This window comes from Triturus cristatus, chromosome 2_2 (genome assembly GCF_964204655.1).
Source record: "Triturus cristatus chromosome 2_2, aTriCri1.1, whole genome shotgun sequence".
Classification (NCBI taxonomy): Eukaryota; Metazoa; Chordata; class Amphibia; order Caudata; family Salamandridae; genus Triturus; species Triturus cristatus.
This window is the reverse complement of record NC_140582.1, coordinates 602,896,350-602,920,023: the sequence shown is the minus strand read 5'-3', so window position 1 is coordinate 602,920,023 and position 23,674 is coordinate 602,896,350. Positions and strand designations below refer to the sequence as shown.

The 23,674-nt window shown below is 46.3% G+C and overlaps 1 protein-coding gene across 1 annotated transcript in view; it reads right to left on the bottom strand.

Moving 5' to 3' along the window:
- Positions 1–23,674, bottom strand: part of TMA16 (translation machinery associated 16 homolog) — a 248,383-nt gene that overhangs the window by 20,690 nt on the left and 204,019 nt on the right. Inside the window, exon 6 of the mRNA XM_085641779.1 lies at positions 2,068–2,110. Within this exon, the coding sequence (XP_085497905.1) occupies positions 2,068–2,110 (43 nt within the window). The remainder of the gene's footprint in view (positions 1–2,067; positions 2,111–23,674) is intronic.

The window sequence follows — 23,674 nt, the reverse complement described above, 5'->3', positions numbered from 1 at the left end:
TGTGTCCAGTCGGAGCAACATCTTACAAAAAAGTAGGTCTTTACAGAAAAATAAATGACACCATTTGAATCAAGTACTAACCCATAGTATCTTAACCATGCTTATGGGGTATGGTAGTATGATTCAAGTAACATGAGCATCTTTCAACAGTGTTATCCTATAGGATACCTTGATCAGTTATCATCTGCCTCTAGCAATGCTCTGGTCTCCGTTCTTATAATGCAGATCTGTTTACTATTTAGTGTCAATGGAATTAAAGGCACCCAACAGAATATGATACTTTGTCGGGTGAATTTTGCAGAATTTGTACAGCCTGTTGGTGACCTCTGATATTCCTGAGTGCAAGAGGGGAGGTATTGAGGCTCAGGTAGCAGTTAATCTACAGATCACTTAGCACACATTGTTTGAACACCCAAAGTCCACTGTTGATGTGTGTTTTTCTGGAGATTTGTACCTCTGATGAAACTATAAATTAAAAACCATCAAAAGTCTGTCCAAAAGTTTGATTTGTGTTAATGGAGAGCCCTGCTCTGGTGTTTGGTGATAAACTGGAGGCCATTAAATTCCCCACTAGGTCTCCAGAGGCAGTGTTATGAACAGCAGCTCTTGGTGCTACCAGTAGCCTTTGACGTTCTAGATTTGAGCGCCAGTGTTTGAATTTCGGTTGCTGGTTAAAAATGTCCCCATAACTGACTAGAAAGTTGTAATCGGTGTGCTTCCTGCCAGTGGGACACTATTATAAAATCCAACTCAAACTGTAACAAGGTGATTTGACCTCTTGCAAAGCCGGAAATGGCACTGTAAATGTGGGTAGATGATGTAGGCTCATTACAACTGGAGTTGTTAAATGTCTCTGGAAGGTCTTCGTCTCTCTTGTAAATTAGTTATCTTCAGTGTAGTTGTTGCCAACTTAATTTGCTAAGATCCTGGTGTTCTTTGTAGTACTGTTCCAGGAGTTGAATTTCACGTATGCTGCCCTCACCTACACCTTGCTTCTCTTCTTCCTTGTCAAAGATCACTTTCTGTGCTCTGGTCAAAAAGCTTCCTCTAGTTTCATGACATACCACAACAGTATAGGTTTCTCCAGTTTTTTTTCCAGCCTTGGCATAAATCAGTCACCTTAGGAGTCCTATTGCATTGATTCTGTGTAAGCTTGCAGCCTAGCTTCTCTAGTAATCCAGACTAATGGAACTTGCTACCCCAGTATTTAACCCATGTCCAGAGAAGTTGGAGTGCTAGGTTTAAAACTCATAACCCCAACAACCAAAGCGAGATCCCATCTGCATACGTTTTCTTTATTGGTTTTCACAAAAGGAGGTGGCGGGCAAATGCCAACTGGTCAAAAAAAACTTGGTTTCCTCTGGAGGCCTGGCATACTACCTTAGTGAGATCTCTACAATTTACAGTTATGTATTAATGGGGTAACCCGATAGACCACAGGACCCGGGTAAATTGTGGTACATAAGATTAAGCATTCACAAAACATCTGGGAACAAAAAATGATCTAAGTAGACAAAGTATGACAACACCAAATAACATTCAAACAAGCATTGGCAAAACCGATAGGTCTCGCATTTGGGAGCTTATAAGTGTTTAGCCATGCAACAGTTGGTGTTGTTGCACCAAGGATATTCTGCTGCATAACTAAATACTGATAAGGTCCCAAAAGCGAGACCTATTGGCTATGCCAATGCTTGTTTTTTTTTGTTGGTGTTCCTTACAGAAGCGTGGTAAACTCCGCACCCTCCCTCCTTCAAACGAGAGTGGAAAGAGAAGGAGGCAGATATAGAAGGAGAAATATACCTCGCATTATACCATTAATGCTGCGTGTAGGCGAATATAAAAATAGTGAAACATTTCAATTAAATTAAATTAACATTTCAAGATGAACAACTGAAGAATGTCAAATGGCAAAGAAGGCAATTAAGTTTAAACGAAGCAGTGTGCAAAAGAATGCAGGAGGAATCATCTTAAATATAATACTTAAACTACATTACACAGAGACGCAAACATAATCTGTAAAACATCCCATGTCGTCGAACTGAACCAGTCAATGCAAAGACTCACCTGAAAACTTTGAGATTCTTAGCATTCACAATGTCAGGGATATCTATGAGTAGAAGGGAACAAACGCATGGTTTTAAAATGCCTCTCGATCGGAAGCAACACATTTGAAAACTTGTTATAATTTTTTCTTAACGTATCACTATTTTTAGAGGGCCTATGGTTCAGTCTCATGTTAGTTCTGAGCTAGTCCACAGAGATAACACCACAAATAATAAACTAACCTGTTTCGGAATGCTTTGTTTTGCTACAGCATTTTGTTAAACACACAGGAGGATGAATATAGACAAGGAACTACATGTACACTTATAAGCCCAAGAAATGTAAACGAATTATGGCAACCAAACACACTTTGTTTGGCAAGTAAAGAAGTTGCACAGTTTTTGTGGGGAATTGAGGTGAATGGTTGTTTTTATGAATATGGAATTACATATTGTTTCTAGCCAGACCACATGTTTAATACTGATTTTTTCATTTGATGTTAAGAAAGATTCATTGGCAGTGTTGAACCTTTTGAAAAGTACATATTTACTGAGAAACTGATAGATGTATGGACAATACTACTGAAATAATATTGCCCAACACTAATCATGTACTATTTAGTGAGAATTCTCATCTGTGAATCACCACTATTGGGATAGTCATGCACATGAACCTATAGACAAAATAGTTACTTTTTATGTACACTTCATTTATTATTTGACTACTATAGCTGTGATTTCTAGTGATACGGGTCACAAACAGTCCAGCTATTGGTAGTATTAGTTCCATATCAATGCCTCTTATGTACGCCGCCCACTTGATTATGCGTACATTTAATTTTTTACAATTTCATTTAAGAAATTATAATAGCAACTGCGCAAATGTTTTCAATTGTGTCAGCAATGAAATCTGGATTTCATGTGAAGGATTAATTATAAAATGAATTAAATTCACATTTGTGGCCCACCTACCTATACTTTTTAGCTCTATTTTGCGGTTTCTTTGCATGTAAGGACCTGTAAGTCCCTCTTCTCTGTCTATTTTGATATATACTTATCTAACATTTGTGAGCACTGACTGCATCCTATTAAGGCAATCTTCTGCCCCGTGCACAGGTGGGTTCAATACGTTATTTGTCAAACAATTTGTGCGCAGCTGGTAAAAATAACTGCAATATAGGACACGATCATCTGATATGGAGTCATCTAAAAAGATATTCTCAATTAAATGTACATACAGAGTTTGGCTACATATTTTAACTAGAGTACATTAAATTTGATGGGTGGTCAAGTCTATCATTACAGCCTACAATAGTATTTTGCTTTCAAATACCTTTCAAACTGGCTGACAATCAGGTGTCACAAAAGAAAACATATTGCGGCATCCTAGCCTTCATTTATGAAACAAACAATAAATAGTTCCTTAACAATTATTCTGCTAGCTTTTTTTATTTTTTTTACATCAATGTCACTCTCTCGATTTCATTTTCTTGTAAACGGGCCTAAACAAGAGCCAGATAGGTCGAAACTTGAAACAAGTATTTTTGGCTGCCAAGAATAAAACTTAAAGAAGCAAGTTATGTTCCAGCATGGCTCACAGATCTTTCCGCGGTGGCAAGAATCGGGGAAGGTGACATATCATAATGTTAAAGATTACCCTTCACACCTTTCATGCGAAGTAAAGTTCTTCTGATGTAATGATCATGAAGTAGTGGCTCCTGGAGTGAAGACCTGAGTAGCAATAATTTAAATTTCCCTTCCCACTTTTGCGCAAGCAATCTCAAGGAAATTAGTTTAGATATCAATCAAGTGAACTATCATACCCCTCTCACTGAAACTTGTCGTATACTAAGCCAGCATATTGTCATATGTGAATTTTAGGCCAACAAAACAATACACAAAGATTCCTTTATAACATTTATTTACTGATCAATAAGATGTAATCTAAAAACGTATTCTATTGTATTTATTTTCCCCCTAAAATCGGTGTGCTACTCAGAAAGAACGTTACTGGTCATAATCTATGTCTCAAGTCTTGTCAGAATCATTCTACCAAATATCTTCTGGCTGTTAACAATTAGACTGATGGGTCTGTAATTCTTAGGGTCACCACGGTTCCCTTTTTGCGGATGGGCACGATTTCAGCTTCCAGCCAAGACTGGGACACTGCAAGACCGAACAGGTTGGCATTTGCCAACTTGACCAAATAGTAAGCCTGTTGTCTGTTGCAGGAGCACTCAACCCGGCTTTGGTTTAAGACTTCTAGAAGGGCTTTTATCTAGAGTAAACTGGGCCATGGGACTATATGTATGCCATGGTTTCTGCATTATTGTGTGATTTGGTATTGGAGAGATGTACAAGGCATATAATGCTGAAACGTTTTTAAACCAAGTGACCACAATAACATAATATTCGGAAACAGCAGCAGTTTATTTACTGCAACACATTATTAAGTGTCAAAAGTTGTGGATATCTTTTACTTTAGCCACTTCCACTATAAAAGACTATTGTTGATGGGCTTAATATAATATCTTAACTTTGAAGGTGTATAATAAGGACTTCCATGCATGCCCCTTTTAATGAATCCAGCAACACTTTCTTACCTCTGCAATCCGCATGTCTTATAATTTCCAGATCTACCTCAGCACCCCAATTAAAACACTTAAATAAAAGAGTTAAAAGTGACTTACTCAGGAGTATAATATTTAAACCTATCGCTGGAAGCATAAAGGCCGGGCATAAGTGTTAACAGGACCAGCTGAAATGTAGATCTACAGGAATATTTTGACCACAGAAGAATTTTGGAGAATACTCCAAAATTCATTACTATCTTCCATAAGGGTTACAAGTTTCTCAATAGGCTCAAACGTAGCATTAAAACCCCTAGCAGACACTGATACCCTATGCGAGTTTCCTTTTTGCTCCCATTTGATCCAATTTAGCGAGAAGAGAGAATTGTATCAGGTACAGTCAAGTTGATTAGGTCTACATTGTGCCAGTGACCCCGATTATACATCCTTGTTACTGGAAGTAACTATGTTATTAGCTGAGTAATTTAGATCAACTTTGACTCAGATTGCAAAGCCCCTGGGAGACGCGCTCTACTCACTATAGCCTCAATACTGTAATTGGAATTACTCTGCATGAAAATTGGAGTCACAGCCCAAGTTTACTGAAAAATGCAGATCTAGCAATTATTGAGGAACTCACTCAATTCTGCATCACGCTGTTTTGATGCCAAGCCTGCTACATTGACTGAGAGTTGCCTGAATTTAAATACGGTTTCCCTTCCTACAGATAATAGACCTTCCCAGTACTGCCAGTATAAATGTTATATATATATATTCGAAAGGCAGGTCACAAGATACGACTCACTACGACTGGATGCCACTGCAGGGAAGCAGGACTGCTGGGGTCACCAGACCTGAATGTCTGAAACTGTATTTAGGTAAAGTAAACTAAAAAATAAAATATTCCATGCAGTTCATTTTTTTTTTTAAAGTTTGTGTCAGAGTTGGCAGTGGTCCCCTGGACCACTGGCAACATTCCAATAAAAGTATTTTTACATTCACAAAGGAGAAGGAGTTCCAGGTGCACCCCTTCCCTTTTGCAGATGGTGTTATCACACTAACTCGAGAGACAGTAACTTTTCAACATTTCGCAACCGGACTTCAGTTTCAAAACATTGATAAATGCCATAACGAACCACTGTTTAGAAGGGACGCACTAAACAAGCCATTTCCAAATAGCAATTTGTTTTGCATTTCTAAACCATTTCGCTAATCAGCAATCTGTTACTAAATCGCAAAATGGGTTTGCAGTCGCAGTCCCTGTGATTTTGTGAATCATAGCCCTTGCAACCCCATAATGGCTTTGAACATCAAGGCCCATGGATAAATACAAAATTAGGTCACCAGATTGAGAAGAACAGTGCCTTGCAATTAAATATTCGCTATGGGGCTATGCATAATAACAATGATAACAGGGTATGAAGTGCAGCTGATTCTTACACTCATTTATGGGGCTCCAGCTGAGTTACCATTTGCTCTCACTGTACAGGGCATAGGCGATGATATTAACACTTTCGCTGCTAGTCCCCCTCAACCCCAACCCCCTCTTACCACCCCCAACCCCCGCTCTAAACCTTTTTTTGGCTATCTGGGGTAGTTCGCGCTAAGGCCCCTGTAACTTTTTGTCCACATAAGATATTCACGTCAAACTTGCGTCCTATTTTCCCCAACACCCTGAGAATTCTAAAGGTACCCAGGGATTGTGAATTACCCTGGCGGGGACCCAGAAATTAGCCAAAATACAGATTTTTTTTCTTCTTTTTTTTTAATGGGAAAAAATTACTGCAGAAAAAATTGTATGGCTTTTTCCCAGCAATGGCATCCACAAAGGTTTTGTGGTGCTGAAATCACCTTCTTCTCAGCTTTCAGGAACAGGCAAACTGTTGTCAGCGAACCAACATTTTCTACACAGTTTTGGCATTTTACTGGGACATAGCTTATTTCTGCTATCTTTTGTGGTTTCAACCTCCTTTCAGCTAAAGGTAGAAAGGGGTGTGAAAGCAATAACTGACCCCGGTAAGCTATACATTTTTGAAAAGTAGACAAAATTCTGAATTTAGCAACGGGTTATTTGTGTAGAAAATATTGAAACGGAGTTGAAAAAAAATAAAACACCATTTGTACACCGCCAGCTATGCGCCACTCCACGCACACCACCAAGCAGTGCCAATCTAAACACACCGTCATCAAGCGTGAGTCCACACACACCATTAGCCAAGTGCAGGTCCACACACACCGCCAGCAAAATGACAGCCAAAGGTCAGTGCACGCAGACCGTCAGACAAACTCCAATCCACACACACCAAACTCTCCCCGATTTCTAGTGGTTTTCTGCCCTCCTTGGTGCCTAGTGGGCAGATAAGGGGCTCGTACCCCCATCTGCCTTCCGGGGTGGGGGGTGGGAGGGTGCAGAAATACTTTTTGGGGGTAGGGGCATCAGTATGCCCATTTGCAGCAGCCCCCGCCCCTACGTATAGCAAATAATCTCTGGTGCCTAGTGGGCTTTCTGCCCCCCCCCCCCCCCCCCGGGGCAAGTAAGGGGCCACTGCTGCATTGGCTCACCGGGGGGGGGGGGGGAGAGGCAGCAAGACTAAATATGCCCCAAAAAATTGTGAGAGCAAAGGCCCTTGCCCAAGGGGCCTTTCCACCCTCCCTGGTGTTCAGTGGGTGGTTCTCTGCTTGGAGAGCACCCTCCTGCAGCGATCCCAAAGCAGGGATCCACTAGGGAGGGGTACCATTGGAAAGGGAAGATTCTCCCCTTTCTAAAGATACCTCTCTTGTCTGCCTACATGCTCAGGGACTGAGATAGCCCCCTGAGCATGTAGGCAGTTAAACTGAAATGAGCCTATGGGTTCCTTTCAGTGAGATGACGTCAGCACGACGTGCGTGCTGATTGCCATTTCACTGAAACAATCCAAACAACCTCGGGACCTGTGGAAGCACTTCCCCAGCTTCTGAGGCTGTTATGGATTGAAAGAAATCCCTCTGATGCCCGCACCAGAGGGATTTCCAGTGCAATGTGTGCGGACGGCTGGGAGCCGTCTAACGAACACAAGCACTGTGGCATCGGACGGCTCCTGGCCGTCCGACGCATGGAAAGGGTTAAGATGCCTTGGCCTTTTTTTTTTGCCAAAGTCAACTCTTCTTGAGCTAAGAGGGTGTAAACATTGTAAAAACATCAACATGGGGCATATCCCTGTTATTAACATTAATAGGTTTTAAAAGCATCTCATTCAGAAATGGCACTTGCTTGTATTTAATATTTGATATGCCGACGACACAAAACCGCCTAGAAAATTAAGAGTATATTACATTTTACCTAAACTGGATGAATGTTTAGAATTGCAAGGAACCCAACACAAACTGGTTGATAACCATGGCAGTTACACAGAACACGCCTTGGCTACACCACTACATCTACTAAAGCTGTCGGCTTTGCCAGTGCTTCTTTGTAAAGCGCTGATAAAAACTAAAACAAAAAAAATTAAAAATCAACACACTTGGGACACAACCAAACACTTATTTTACAGTATCTCGAAACTTAACTCCATATTTTCAATTTTTATAAACAGCATTGTTTATTTGTAAGAGTGGGTTATTAGTAGGTGGGGGTGATCACCTTCAGCTAGTAAGAATTGAATATGCTACTTACCAGTATGCATCTGTTCTTGGCATGTAGGGCTGCTGACATTCATATCTGTGCATAGATCGCCGCCTAGTGTTGGGTCCGGATGTTTGCACGTTGTTGTCCTGGAAGAGTCTTGGAAGTATCCTTGGATAGGTGACTCCTCCCCTGGACTACAGTGCGCATGGGCATCCCCTCCATCCTCAGATTGTTTTTCGCCATTGTGGCAGTGATGGAGTAGATACAGAAAGTGATGACCATGCTTTACAGTAATTCTGAGAGCTGCAGCTGCGACAGGCGCCGGGGAGGAGGGAGGGCGATATGAATGTCAGCAGCCCTACATGCCAAGAACAGATGCATACTGGTAAGTAGCATATTCAGTTCGAGGCATGTGGGCTGCTGAATTCATATCTGTGCATAGAATGTATAGCAGTGCCCTCTATTAGCGGCGGCTACCCGTGCCAGCTGCAGCGGTCTGAAAAAGAGTTTTTAGAACAGCCTGTCCTACAGCTGCCTGCTGTTTTGACTGCACATCTACACAATAGTGTTTAGTAAAAGTGTGTGTAGTGGACCATGTGGCTGCTCTGCATATATCATGCAGGGGAATATTTCCTAGAAAAGCCATGGAAGCCCCTAACTTACGTGTTGAGTGGGCTCGTGGTGGAATAGTTAATGTGCGTTTTGCCTTTTGATAACAGATTTGAATACACTTAACTATCCATCTGGCTATCCCTGCTTTGGAGATGGCGTTACCTTTGTGGTGCGGGGCAAAGGCAACGAACAGTTGTTTTGTCTTCCTGAAGGGTTTAGTCCTGTCGCTGTAGTACATGAGGGCCCTTCGTACATCTAGTGTGTGGAGTGCCCTTTCTGCGACAGTTTGCGGGTTTTGGAAGAAAACGGGCAGTTCGATAGTCTGATTCATGTGGAACTGCGATATTACTTTGGGCATGAATTTTGGGTTGGTACGTAGTACGACCCTGTTGGCATGAACCTGTATAAATGGCTCTTGAACGGTTAGTGCCTGGAGTTCACTAACTCTTCTTAAGGAAGTGATCGCTACCAGGAAAGCTACTTTCCAGGTGAGGAACTGAATCTCGCATGAGTGTAGAGGTTCAAAGGGTGGACCCATTAGGCGTGTGAGGACCAGGTTGAGGTTCCACATTGGAGCCGGTGGGTGACTAGGTGGAATGACTCGTTTGAGTCCTTCCAAGAATGCTTTGATGGCAGGCACTCTGAATAGAGAGAGGTGCTGCCTGGTTTGCAGATAGGCTGATATTGCAGTCAAATGGACACGTATAGAGGTGTACGCCAGATTGCATCGGTATAGGTGTAATAGGTAGCAGATGATGTTTTGGATGGATGCGTCCAGCGGGTTAATGTCATTATTACTGCAATAAATGACGAACCTTTTCCATTTGGCTGCATAGCAAGCTCTTGTAGTGGGTCTCCTGGCCTCCTTGATGATGTCCATACAGTCAGGTGGCAGGTTGAGATAGCCAAACTCTAGGACTTCAGGAGCCAGATTGCCAGGTTCAGCTGTTGCGGATCTGGGTGCTGAATCTCTCCATGGTTCTGCGTCAAATGAGCGGGTTTGATCCGCAGCCTTTGATGCGGCACCACGGAAAGTTCGAGGAAGGTGGTGTACCATGGCTGGCGTGCCCACGTAGGAGCAACTAGGACGAGTGTCAGGGAGTGTTGTCTGAGTTTGCGAGCCACCAGCGGTATCAGTGGCGCTGGGGGAAAAGCGTACGCAAATCTGCCGGACCAGTTCATCCATATCGCATTGCCCTGCGACTGCGGATGTGGGAACCTGGCGGCAAAGCTTTGGCATTTTGCGTTTTCGCTTGTGGCGAACAGGTCTATCTCCGGATGACCCCACTGCTGGAAGTACGGCTGGAGTACTGATGGGTGTAACTCCCACTCGTGCATCTGGTGGCTGTGTCTGCTGAGCAGATCCGCCATCTGGTTGTCCTTGCCGGGGAGGTGTTCCGCCATGAGGAACATGTTCCTCTGAATGGCCCACTTCCACATGCTCTGAGCCAGATGAGACAACTGTGGAGAGTGCGTTCCTCCCTGCTTCTGTATGTAGTACATTGCGGTCATGTTGTCCGTCCGGATCAACACGACCTTGTTGCACAGATGTACTTTGAATGCCTTCATGGCTAGGAAGATTGCCATCAGTTCCAGAAGGTTGATGTGCATCTTCTTCTGTTGTGTCGTCCATAGTCCCTGCACTGTGTAGTGGAGTACATGAGCTCCCCATCCCTGGAGAGACGCGTCCGCTGTCAGTACTATTTGTGGAACAGGCTCTTGGAACGGTCGGCCCTTGCAAAGGTTTTGTGGAGTCCACCAATGCAGAGAGTTGTATGCCCGACCGCTCACCAACACTAGGTCTTTTAGCTGTCCTTGAGCCTGGTTCCACTGACGTGCTAGGCACTCCTGAAGCGGGCGCATATGTAATCTCGCGTGTGGGACTATGAAGATGCAGGAGGCCATCATGCCTATCAACTGCATGAACACTCGCGCTTGAAGTGAGTGTTGGGGTTTGAATTTGGAGATCAGCAGTTGGATGCTGTTGATCCTCACTAAATTTGTCTGAGCTGTGGCCGCCAGAGTGTCTATAGTCGCACCTAGGTACTGTTGTACGTGTGCGGGCTGGAGATGGGACTTTGGGTAATTTAGTGAGAATCCCAGACTGTGAAGAAGGTGAATGGTGCGGGACATGTGGCTGGCACATTGCTGGGCTGACTTCGCTTGAACGAGCCAGTCGTCCAGGTAGGGGTAGACGTGTATGTGCTGCCTCCGTAGATGTGCTGCCACCGTAGCTAGGCACTTCGTGAAAACCCTGGGCGCTGTTGTCACGCCGAAGGGGAGGACTTTGAACTGGTAATGGTGACCCTGAACAGTAAACCTGAGGTATTTTTTGTGTGAGGGGTGAATGGGGATGTGGAAATACGCATCCTTGAGGTCCAGCGTGGTTAGGAAGTCTCCCTGCTTGAGAAGCGGAAGGACCTGCTGGAGAGTGAGCATGTGAAAGTGCTCTGAAAGAATGTACCGGTTCAGGGGTCTTAGGTCTAATATAGGTCTGAGTGACCCGTCCTTTTTTGGTATCAAGAAGTAGAGGGAGTACACTCCCGTGCCCTGCTCGTGGACGGGTACGACCTCTATAGCGCCTTTTAAAAGCATACTTTGCACCTCCTGCTGTAAGAGCGTTAAGTGCTCTGAGGACATAGGACGGTTTCTTGGCGGTATTATGGGTGGAGTGGAGGTTAACTCTAGACAGTAACCGTATTTGACAATATCTTTGACACACCTGTCCGTGGTGATGGAGTTCCACGTGGACAGGAACCTTTGTAGCCTTCCCCCGACAGGTGTTATGTGGTCGGGAGGAAGGGAGAGGGCGTCACTGCTTGTTTTTGGGGGAGGACCTGGTGTTGCCGTAGCCGCGTCCTCTGCCCTTTGTACTGGAGCCACGATATCCACCTCGGGTGTTTTTATCGTAGGTGGTCTGTGTATTGCCTTTGTTATACGTTTGTTGTGACCCCTGTCCTCTACCTGCTCCCTTGTTTCCGGGGCGACGAAAGGAGCCGCTCCGAAAGGACTGGTCTGGAGGGCGCCCATGGACTTTGCAGTGTCCGTGTCCTTTTTGATCTTTTCAAGGGTGGTATCAACCTCCGGGCCGAATAAATAGTCGGGGTTGACAGGCTGGTTGAGTATATTATTTTGTACCTCAGGCTTGAATCCAGAGATTCGTAACCAGGCATGGCGTCGCAGCATGACGCTTGTGTTTATGGCCCTGGCAGCTGTGTCAGCGGCATCTAGTGCACACTTGATGGAAGCATTTGTGAGTAGCTGTCCCTCTCTGATGAGAATTTCTGCGCCTTCCTTGAACTGGTCAGGGAGATGTTGGAATAGTTGCTCCAGTGTGTCATAGTGCGCTCTATCATAGCGAGCAAGGAGCGCTTGAGTGTTGGCTATGCGCCATATGTTGGCAGCTTGGGCGGCAACTCGCTTGCCAGAGGTCTCTAACACCTTGGACTCTTTGTCCGGGGGAGGAGCGTCACCTGTCGTTTGCGAGTGTGCCCTCTTGCGAGCATTCGCTACGACAATGGAGTCTAGTGGTAATTGGCCTCTGATGTAAGTAGGGTCCCCAGGTGCTGATCGGTATTTCTTATCAATCCTGGGGTTTATCACTCGTGCCCTGGTGGGTTCCTTGAAAATGTCCTTGGCTGGTTTGAGGACTCCTTTCAACATGGGCAGAGTCTTTACATGCCGTTCGGAGGATGCGAAAGTGTCCATAAGAAAGTCATCTTCGATGGTGTCAGAGTGAAGCTGCACCCCATGGTTATTGGCAGCACGTTCGATAAGAGCGTTGAAGGCTGCAGTATCCTCTGTGGGAGATGTTTTTGCCCCATAGAGTTGCGGGTCCTGTGCATCGAGAGGTGCACCTGGGTCCACTGGGTCGCCCCAAGTGTGATCAGGGTCCTGCTGGTCATCAGGGTCCATGTCTCCACGGTAGGGGATTTGGTCCTCCATGTAGTCCTCCAACGCATCCGTGTCGGAGTGTGTGGGAGAGAATAACTGTGGTTCCTGGTAGGATGAGTGGAAAGGTTCATAAAGGGCAGGTTCTGATTCTACAGGCAGCTTCCTTTTTAGTGGGATCCTGAAAGGGTCCAACGGTGGTTCCGAAGTTATTCTCCGCTCGTGGATAATCATTCTGCCAGTGTTGGCGTCGATGACACGTGCCGGAGACGTCTCGGTAGGTGTACTCGTGGACTGGGCGACCCGTGTCCTGAGTTGGAATATTTTCGGGATTGTGGACGGAGGCAAGCCAAAGGTAATGTTGGCTGGCACCGAAGAGGCTGCCGGAGCGTTGATCGGTCCGGAACCCGACGGGTCCTGGAGGGCAGTCTTGGTTTTGCTGCTTTGTGCCGCAAAGGGTCGCGTTTGGAGCGCCTTTGAGGCTTTTGCACCGACCAGGTTCGTAGAGGCAGCCGTGGACTTTTTCGGCGCCGGTGGTTCATCGAGTCGAGGTGAGGAAATGACCGTCGACGTTTTCGATGCGTGAGGCTTTGGTGTTGTCGAGGGAGCGATGCGAGACGTAGCAGGCAGTGCGGTCCTCGGTGTCGGTGGCGTCGGCGCCGGGAGTTGAGCAGGTTTGTTGGCGCCGAAGGCCTTTTTCCGTACGTCGACTTCGACGTCGCCCGCTTCAAGTTCGGCACCGAAGTCTCTCTTGGGGCGCTCGGTGCCGACGCGTTTCACTGGCGTCGAAGGCGTGGGAGGCCTCGATCCGACTAGCGCCACTTTCGGTTTCGGTTGAACCGGTACTGCTTTCGGTTTCGTAGAAGTGAAACCAGCCGGTTTAGGCAGTAATGGCTGCCGCTTAATGTCCGAGGCCAGGCCCGAGGGCGGGGCCGAAGAACTGCGGGATGGGTCTCGGGTAAGGCCCGAAGGCGATCCCTCGACCGGAGCCATAGACTGTGGCACTGGGCTTTCTTCGGTCTGAACAGGTAGGCCTTGTTCATCATTGGAGCTACTCTCTTCGGCCCCTAAGGCCTCCTCGTCGTCTCCTACCTCGGTGTCGTCTTCACCTCTGTGGAAGAGTGATTCGTCGGCTTCGTCCGATCCGGAGTCGTGCTCGGAAACGGGACTGGAGGGTAGGACTTCCAATTCTTCGACATCTTCGGCCTCGTTGAAGATGTCCGCTGGTGCCGGTGCCGCGTGCTGCGCTTCGAGCCGCGCCGCTCGTCGATTCCGTAGAGTCTTTTTGGAACGGAACCGGGCACAGGCCATGCATGTCGATTCGTCGTGGTCCGGCGAAAGGCATTTGTTGCACACCGGATGGACGTCGATGTGGGGGTACTTCGCATTGCACACCGGACACCTCTTGAATGGCGTCCTCGATTCCATCGTCGAAGTAGTCGATGGGCAGGTAAATGCGAAAAAAGTCGGTCCTGAAAGTTAGTAAACTAACAAGGTGGTATCGAAAACCGATCGATAAACAGTACCGACGCGAACTAAAGGCCTTTTGGCCTCGACAACATTTTTTCCTAACTTGAGCTAAGATAGCACATCCGAACCCAATGGCGGAAAAAAACAATCTGAGGATGGAGGGGATGCCCATGCGCACTGTAGTCCAGGGGAGGAGTCACCTATCCAAGGATACTTCCAAGACTCTTCCAGGACAACAACGTGCAAACATCCGGACCCAACACTAGGCGGCGATCTATGCACAGATATGAATTCAGCAGCCCACATGCCTCGAACACCACAATTACTAATAGGTCCAGTCAAGTCTCAGTAAAGTAATCCTTGTTCAACTCCTGGTTGCTTAGAGAATGAGCAGTCAGGCTTAACCTAGGACACAAGCATGTGTAAAGCATTTAATACCATCAAATAGTAAATAAGTAAAACGCAATAAAAACCCAACATCAATTTATACAAATAGAGAATATTTGTATCTTTCAAACAACACCGAAACGACAAAACAATCTAATGTAGGGAAACGGACATATGAATTTCCAAAAAGTTAGGTAGAAAAAGCACGAAAAGACGTAAAGCATCAACTGAGGATATATGGGCGTGCTGTACCGGGAAAAAAAATCACAAGTTCAGGCAAACTATGCTGAGAGCGCAGGCCAGGTACAGGACTAAGTTAGGCCTACTAAGTCCTGGACCTTGTCTTCTGTGCTTGGTCTGCGCAGCGTTGCTTTGTGAGGCTTTGCATCATCCGGAATCAGTTCCGAGGCGCTGCGAGGGCTGCGACGTGAGGTCCTGCATCATGTCGGACTTTTGCAATTCCAATGATGCTGTGAGTCAAGCTTTGCGAGGCTTTGTGTCTGTTCTATTTAAGCTATCACCTGAGCGGCAAGGCTTCGTATCATCTCACGTTGGTTCAGATGAGGCTGTCAGCTGGTTCTTGGTTCCGTGGGGGAGTTACATGTCCTCTTGCACTGGCCAACTGTTCAGAGGTTTTGAATTTCCACTTGGGGGCTAGGTCTCAATCTCCCACAATGCACTTGCCCAGTCCAGGACTAACCCAGTTACAACTGGCAAGCTGGGGTGTCCTGGGCTGATCAGGGAGTCCACTCATTTCCTTTAGGAATCAGGTACACTCCTTTCTTTGCGGAGGCTGGTGGGTGCAGCAGGTGCTTTCTTTCAGAGTACAGGCCTCGCTTTGGTGCAGTCCAGGGGTCCAGCAGGGCAGTCCTCCTCTTCTTATCCAGGCAGTGATCTGAAGAGCTCCTGCAGTTCTTCCATATTTATCCTCCATTCTGGGCTAGCAGGAGGGGGGCACCCTAACCATTAGGGGACAAGCTACCTTCCTCTGCTAGGACCACTTCCTGTGAAGAGTGGCGTATTTCTGGCCAAGAATGCCACATTCTCCCAAAAATCAAAATGGAAAATATCTCTACTTGGTGTGCCTGTTTAACCCAAGCCAAATGTGTGGCTAAAAATTTACTACACTTCCCTTCCAGACCCCCTCCTAATCCAAACAAGGGGGCTCCCATCGGGATAGAGATCAAGAAAGTGGGGGTGGTCTGTGTCCTGTCACATCGGTTTTTTATCCAGCTTAACCACCCTTCCTCTCCCTGGCTTCTACAGAACGATGTCCTCGCACCAAATGGCTGTACTGTTGCAACCCCAGGCCTCTTCACACCTCTTCAGGCGCAGCTTGGCTCAGGCTGTCATTGGCTGACCAATCGCAAGAGGCTGCTACAGAACTGCTTTAGGTAACTTCAGTACAGTAAGTTCCTAAAACGACTTTCCTGTAATAGTTATATTAAATCCGACCACGGCAAATTGTTGGATTTAATTGAGCCATTGATTTGATAGCTTGAATAGGTCTACCCAACACCATTCAGAAGTTAGACTTTATTAGGTTTAATATAGCCTTCCTATGTCAGCCTATGGGGCTAGCAGCACTACAATAGGGAACCACAATGTCACAATGTTGGTCTGTAGTTCCTTACCAGGGCATAGCAAACATATTTTATATTGCCCTTGCTTTTCATAACTATGCACCCAGCCCTTGGGGCACCTAGGGTACACCTTAGGGGTGACTTACAAGTAATAAAAATTTAGTTTTGGACTTTGGAAGTACTTTTAATTCCATAGTCAAATTTGGACACAGTTTTATTTAAAAGCCAGCCTGCAAGACTAGCCTGGCTTTAAAGTGACATCAGACATCACAGCAGTGCAACCTTATGTGCATTTAATTCCACTGGGGTCTCTATACCTTATATGAGGGACTTACAGGTAGACTGCTTTGCCAATTAGAATTATACCAATTAACATATACCTTTAGAAGATAGCACTGGGAACTTTCAGAGTCAGAATGAATGAATGAATGAATGTACACTTAGAGCGCATGGCTACCAAAGGCCTCCCAGCACTAGAGACAGAGCCATCAATCAATCAAAATACGATCATAGGGTTCCAGAGAACAGCAGAGCCTTCAGCCTTTTGCGGAAGGAGATATGATTGGCCTCGAGCCGGATATGGTCTGGAAGCTGGTTCCAGCATTTGGCCGCAATGAGGGAGAAAAGACGTCCCCCCCTCCAAACTCTGTATACTCTCGGAACCGTTGCTAGATGATTTTTCTCAGAGCGCAGAGATCTTTTAGGTAGGTAAGGGGGAGATAATGGATTAAAGAATCGGAGGAGCCCTGGCTGAAAGTTACTAATGGGCAATACACAGAACCTGAAACTGGATTCTCTCGGCTACCATTTCAGAGAAGTAATATAAGGCTGGGCCGATTCCTGCTTATGAACCTGCATAAGAAGACGCGCCGCACAGTTTTAAACAGTTTGCAATTGTTCTTATAGTTGCGGCTGGAGATCCTAGATAAAGTACATTGGCATAATCAAGCCTCGAAAGAATCAAGGCTTGCACCAAAAGTTTCCTGGCAATAAACAGCAGAATAGGAAGAACCTTCCTGATCATTTTTAAGATACCATAACAAGTACCTGTCACCCTACACGCCCGTTCCTTAAAATTCAGGCTGTGGTCCAGCCACACCCCAAGACTTTATTTGAACTTTGAGGGTGGGCGTCACCCCTAAACATTTAGGCCAAAATCCGCTGGTGTCCATATTAGTGGTCTTGCCCAAGAACACCAGCTCGGTTTTGGCTGCATTTAACTTTAGGAAAGAGTCATCCATCCACGCGGAGACCCTTTCCAAGCAGCTGGCCAAATTGCTCTTTGCATTGTCCAGAATGTTGGGGGACACAATCAGCTGAGTATCATCAGCGTAGGAAATGATACTGACCCCATAGGGCTTGACCACCTCGGCCAGAGGGTGCAGATAGACATTAAAGAGTGTAGGGCTCAGGGAGGAGCCCTGTGGCACCCCACATCGTAATGGCATTCTTTCGGAGCTGAAATTATCTTCGAAGACCTGGAATGGCCTGTCTACCAGGAAGGACTCAAGCCATTTAAGTAAAATTCCTGTCACCCCTATCTCTCTAAGTCTTGTGATCAGAAGTTGGTGATTCACAGTGTCGAAGACCGCACTGCGGTCGAGCAATATAATAGCTGCAGACCCGCCAATGTTTAGAATTTTCCTGGCTTCCTAGACCACCGCTAACAAGGCCGTCTCCGTGCCTTGTTGGGGTCTAAAACCCATTTGAGAGGGGTGAAGGCGTTCATTCTCCTCCAAAAACGTGGAGAAAATGGAGTGAACATATTTTTCGCATATTTTTGCAATCCCAGGTAGGAGTGAGATCGGCCGATAGTTAGCAAAGACTTTAGGGTCAAGGGAGGGTTTCTTCAAAAGGGCTCGCTTCCATGAAGACGGAACGATCCCGGAAGACAACGAAATGTTAATGAGATCCAGGATAATTGGAGCAACAGAGTCAAAGACCCGGTTAAGGGTCGTGGGGGGTACAACAGCACTTGGTGAGCCAGATTTCTACCGCTACGAGTAGGTTTTTAAGGATTTCATATCCATAAGGGGGATGCTCTCAATAAGAGGCTCTAACAATCAGGATTTAGCCTCTACGGGGGTAATTACAGAAGCTGATGGGGTAGGAAAAGTGGAGTAGATCTCATCAATTTTCTTATGGAAAAAATGAGCCAACTTAGTGCAGCGTCCTAAAATGTCCTCTGACGGCAAAGGGGGCGCAGGGGGCTTAAGAAGGGATTTCACAATTTTGAACATTTCACAGGAGAGTTGGAAGCGGAGGTGATCTTATTTCCATAATACTCAGCTTGAGTAGTTCTAATTTCTGGGGAGACAAGGGAAGAAAAAACACAGTTTTATGTAGGGTCTGAGGCAATGTTTAGAGACCTAGCCTGGATAACCTGCCCCAAAACAAAACATAAACAACATAAATATCCAAGGGTCTAAAAGCAAACCTCTGAACGCTGTGAACTTTAGAGCAGAACAATATTAGTGTATGCGCCAACTATCTTAATTAAGATCACTAGGTCACCCAGGCCCTCGTCACCAGCCGACTGGACTACGGGAACACACTCTACGCTGGGACCACCGCCAAACTACAGAAGAGACTCCAGCGCATACAGAACGCATTGGCACGACTCGTCCTGGACATACCTCAACACAGCCACATCTCAGCACACCTGAGAGACCTGCACTGGCTCCCCATCAGCAAGAGGATCGCCTTCAGACTCCTCACCCACGCACACAAGGCGCTCCACGACATGGGCCCCGAATACCTCAAAACCCGCCTCACCTTCTACACACCCTCCCGCCAGCTCCGCTCCACCAGCCTCGCCCTCGCCACCGTCCCACGGATTCGCAGATCCACCACCGGAGGAAGATCTTTCTCCTACCTGGCGGCCAAGACGTGGAACTCCCTCCCCACCCACCTGCGACTGACCCAGGACCATCTCTCCTTCAGAAAGGACCTCAAGACCTGGTTTTTCGAGCAGTAGCGGCTCACCCCCCCCCCCCCGCGCATTGAGACCCTCGCGGGTGAGTAGCGCGCTCTAGAAATGCGACTGATTGATTGATTGATACAATGGAAAGTCCTATTTAAGTGAACGTATTCCCATCACTCACCACCAGGTGACATGCTTCATCATCTGGGTCTCCTCATTGATGTCACAGTAGTGACACTAAGGGCTACAACCACAAGCAGTTCTAATTTCTGCCTTATAGGCTTTGATGGCTTCTCTATATTTCATTTTCTCCATATTCAAGAAGTCCCTTCCCCAACTTCTCTCCAAGCAATTACATGATTGTTTCAGTTCTCTAAGTTTGGGGGAGTACCACGCTGCACAAGGCCCGACTTTTTTTCTAGTCATCCAAATTTTCGGAATAAGCGTATCTAGTGACGATTCCAACCATAGATTGACTTCGTTATTAGCGCATTCAGGATCATTCCCAAGGACAGGTCTAGTGTTGTCTAGGGCAGCTGCCCAAGATTCGATAGGAAGTTTAGACCAGTTCCGCCACCATATTTTTACCTTTTCCCATGGCTGACCACCCTCCTTTTGGGTCCAAATAAAGGGGACCATGTAGTGGTCTGACCAAGGCAGGAGAATATGTTTTCCCACAACAAGACTTTCAATGTTAGAAAAAAGCAGGTCGAGGAGGTAGCCTTTCTGGTGTCTGAGGCCGGACACTTTCAACTTCAATGCCAGAGCACCCAAATTGTCAATAACAGCCTCAGCATCCGTGAAGGATGACAGATCAAAATGAATATGAAGATCACCCAAAACAGAAAAATTAGAAAAAGAGCTGACCGATTTAGCGAGGAAATCCAGGAGCTCCATAATAAAAAGGCCGTTGGGCCTGGCGGGCTATAAATAAGGCTCCCAGAGAAAGTGCACATAGGGGAGAAGAGTCACTTTTTTTTCTCAAGCAGAAGCTCGGTGCAGCAGTCTGCCCCTTCCCCCAGCACCATAAATGCTGTCAGTGTGTGACATGGCCTGGGCTTTCATGCAAAATGTGGAAAGTAGGAGATGAAAAAAACCCAGCATTATTAAATCTGCTCTTTAATCAAACTAGACAAATATGTACCCTACTTCTGTGTTTTTACAGACGACTAGGAGGCAAGGGAAGCTACAACGAGTGCAGGGGTCCAGGATATTGGAAGGATTCAGCACTTGGAGGAGAGAGCAAAAAACACATGGACTCCTATTGATTTTCACAAAGTAAAAGAAGGAATAGATTTTTATCTGAAAGCCTAATTTTTCTCTAGGGATATCTTCATCATAAGAACTCAATAGCCCTGTAAACACGCTAGATACCGGAGCACTAATTTATACAGCACATATTCCTTTTTTTTTTTACTTTGGTTTTTGAAAAAAAGACAATTATTTCTGTGAGATAGAAATGTTTTAGATCAGGCTAGAGTAGGTTATTTTGGCCAATTTCTAATATGCACAATGTCACTATAAGAAACCCAGTGACCCAAAAAAGCACTTTCACAAACCTTTTTAAAAGAAAAGGTCAGAAAAATAGGGACATTCTGAATGCCTCCATCTCTTCCGTGATCTTCCCAGACACTTGGAAACACACAATAGCCCTCCCATTGCTAAAGAAATCCTCTGTGGACCCTTCATCGCTCACCAACTAGACCGATCTCCCTGCTACCATTCCAGGCTAAGGTCTTACAGAAAATCATTAACAGATCCTTCATTGAATTCCTAAACGACCACCAACTCCTTGACACCACTCAGCCTGGTTTTAGGCCCAACACCAGCATGGAGTAGTTTATTTTCTGTAACTCCAGTTCTGTAGTAGGGGTATCTCTGTGATAGTCATAATCTAGTGAATAGTCCCGCCCATGTGCGGGGACCCCGGAGCAATAAAAAATAATCTCTTAAGGTGTCAAATCTTGCAGACCTGCATCCACCTTTAAGAGAGAATTTAATTTAAAGACAGATGATGCAGCCTATATCCACAGGCTACACTGTCCAGTACTTCAACTAGAAAATTCCACCAACATCCACAAACAGCACTGCCTGTCCAGCTTTTCTCCACAAGGGAAAAAACCCTGCCTCTACCAGCAAAAGCCTCTGGAATGGTAGAGAGGAAGCAATGGACAGACAAGCCCCATAGGCTGCCATTATGTGGCTCAGAACAGGATACTGTGCCTTTAAGAAAACTTTCCAGAACTTTCCCAGTATCCCAGAATGCACAGCAGGTCCCTTTTACTTTCAGTTCTTTTGTAAGGCGTAGCACGCCAGACCTGTAGCATTCCTTATATGAATAATCATCTCTCCACCGGGGAGGAGGGCGGGCGCTTATGACTATCACAGAGATACCCCTACTACAGAACTGAAGTTACAGAAAAGAAACTACTCCTTCTGTAGTAGGGGATCTCTGTGTATAGTCATAATCTAGTGAATACAATGGCAAGCCCATCCCCACACAAAAACTGCAGTGGAGAAGATACAAAACAATACCACTACTGTGCGAACAGATTTCGCAGCGAAGCCTGCCCAACCTGAGCATCTGCCCTGGCATCCACGTCCAGACAGTAATGCGCAGCAAAGTTATGGACCGACTACCAAGTGGCCGCCTTGCATATTTCTGCAATCGGAACATTACGCAGCAAAGCAGTCGTGGCCGCTTTGCCCCTGGTGGAATGAGCCTTAGGTTTATCCCCTAAGGTCTTATTAGCCTTTTGATAACACAATTGTATGCAGGACACAATCCACCGAGAGATGGACTGCTTAGAGGTCGCGAGACTGGTCCTGACTGATCCATAATTAATAAACAATTGGTCTGACCTACGAATATCCTTGGTCTTATCAAGATAAAATTTCAACACCCTCCGAACATCCAGGGAATGGAGAGACCTTTCCGCTGGCGAAGAGGGATTCTGAAAGAACGTAGGTAAAGTTATGGTCTGGTTGACCTGAAAATCAGAGATAACCTTAGGAAGAAATTTAGGGTGAGTACGCATAACAACCTTAGCAGCGTGAAATACAGTAGAAGGTTCTTGACAACATAATGCCTGAAGTTCACTCACCCTGCGGGCTGATGTAATGGCCACTAGGAACGCCGCCTTCCAGGATAGGTGCTGCAACGAAGCCTTGTGAATGGGTTCAAAAGGCTCCTTCATCAGTCTGGACAGCACCACATTCAAGTCCCAGGAAGGCGAGGGAAGTCTGACAGGAGGAAACACTTTCTTCAAGCCTTCCAAAAAATCCTTGACCACAGGGATCTGAAAGAAGGAAGTCTGTGAAGGGCATTTCCTGTAAGCAGTCAAAGCAGCCAGATAAACCTTAATGGAATGGAAATTAAGGCCGGGCTGCGCCAAATGTAAAAGATATGGAAGGATGACATCTTCCTTACATGTCGTCGGGTCAAAGCTCTTGGACTTGCACCAGATACAGAACCTCTTCCACTTGTAGGCATAGGACGTCCTAGTGGAAGGCCGTTTAGACTCCTTCATTATGTCCATACAATCTTCTGGTAGATTCAAATGGCCATATTGCACTATCTCAGGAGCCATGCCGCCAAACTCAAAGACGAGAGGTTGGGGTTCACCATCTGCCCCCCGAACTTCGTGAGAAGGTCCGGCCTCCACGGCAGCCGTATGTGAGGAAGGAGTGACCAGTGAAGTAGGTCCGTGAACCACCACTGTCTGGGCCATTCCGGAGCAATCAGGATCATCCGAGCCCCTGACTGGGACAGTTTGATGAGCACCGCCGGAATCAGGGGAATGGGTGGAAAAGCGTACAGAAAGCTGTTCGACCAGTCGATCCCTAGCGCATTCCCCAGCGCCCCCCGCTGGTAGTACCTGGACGCGAAGTCTCGGCATTTGCTGTTTTCGGCGGTGGTGAACAGATCTACGTCTGGAGTCCCCCACCTTGCGAAGACTTCTCCTAGTACTTAGTCGTTTATGACCCATTCGTGGTTTTCCTGAATCAGTCTGCTCAGTGCGTCCGCCTGAGCATTCTGCACCCCCGGCAGATGCGTGGCCGTAATCGTCAGTCCTCGGGCAAGAAGCCAGTGCCAGATCGCCTGCGTGTTGAGGTAATACATAGTGGTTGTATTGTCCGTCTGTATCAGCAGCGAGTTGGTCTGGAAGGACGGAAGGAAGGCCTTCAGTGCCAGGAAGACAGCTCTGAGTTCCAGGAAACTGATGTGGTACATCGATTCCAACGGGGACCACTTTCCTTGAATCTGCAATTCCCCGGAATGCGCTCCCCAGCCGTGGAGGGACGCATCCGTCACGACACTCTTCGTGGGAATGTCCTTGTGGAAGGGAACCCCCCTGAGGAGGTTCTCCGCCGAACACCACCACTTCAGAGACTGAAGAGCATGTGGAGACAGCCGTATCTTGTCGTCCCAAGAACCTGTCTTCTGATCCCACTGATCCTCCAAGCACTCCTGCAGTGGTCTCATGTGCAGCCGTGCGTGAGGAAGATACAGGAGGGCATCGATCCCAGCAGTGAAGACACCTTCCTCACCGTCGTCGATGGAGCAGTCCTGAGCCTTCCGAAAGAGT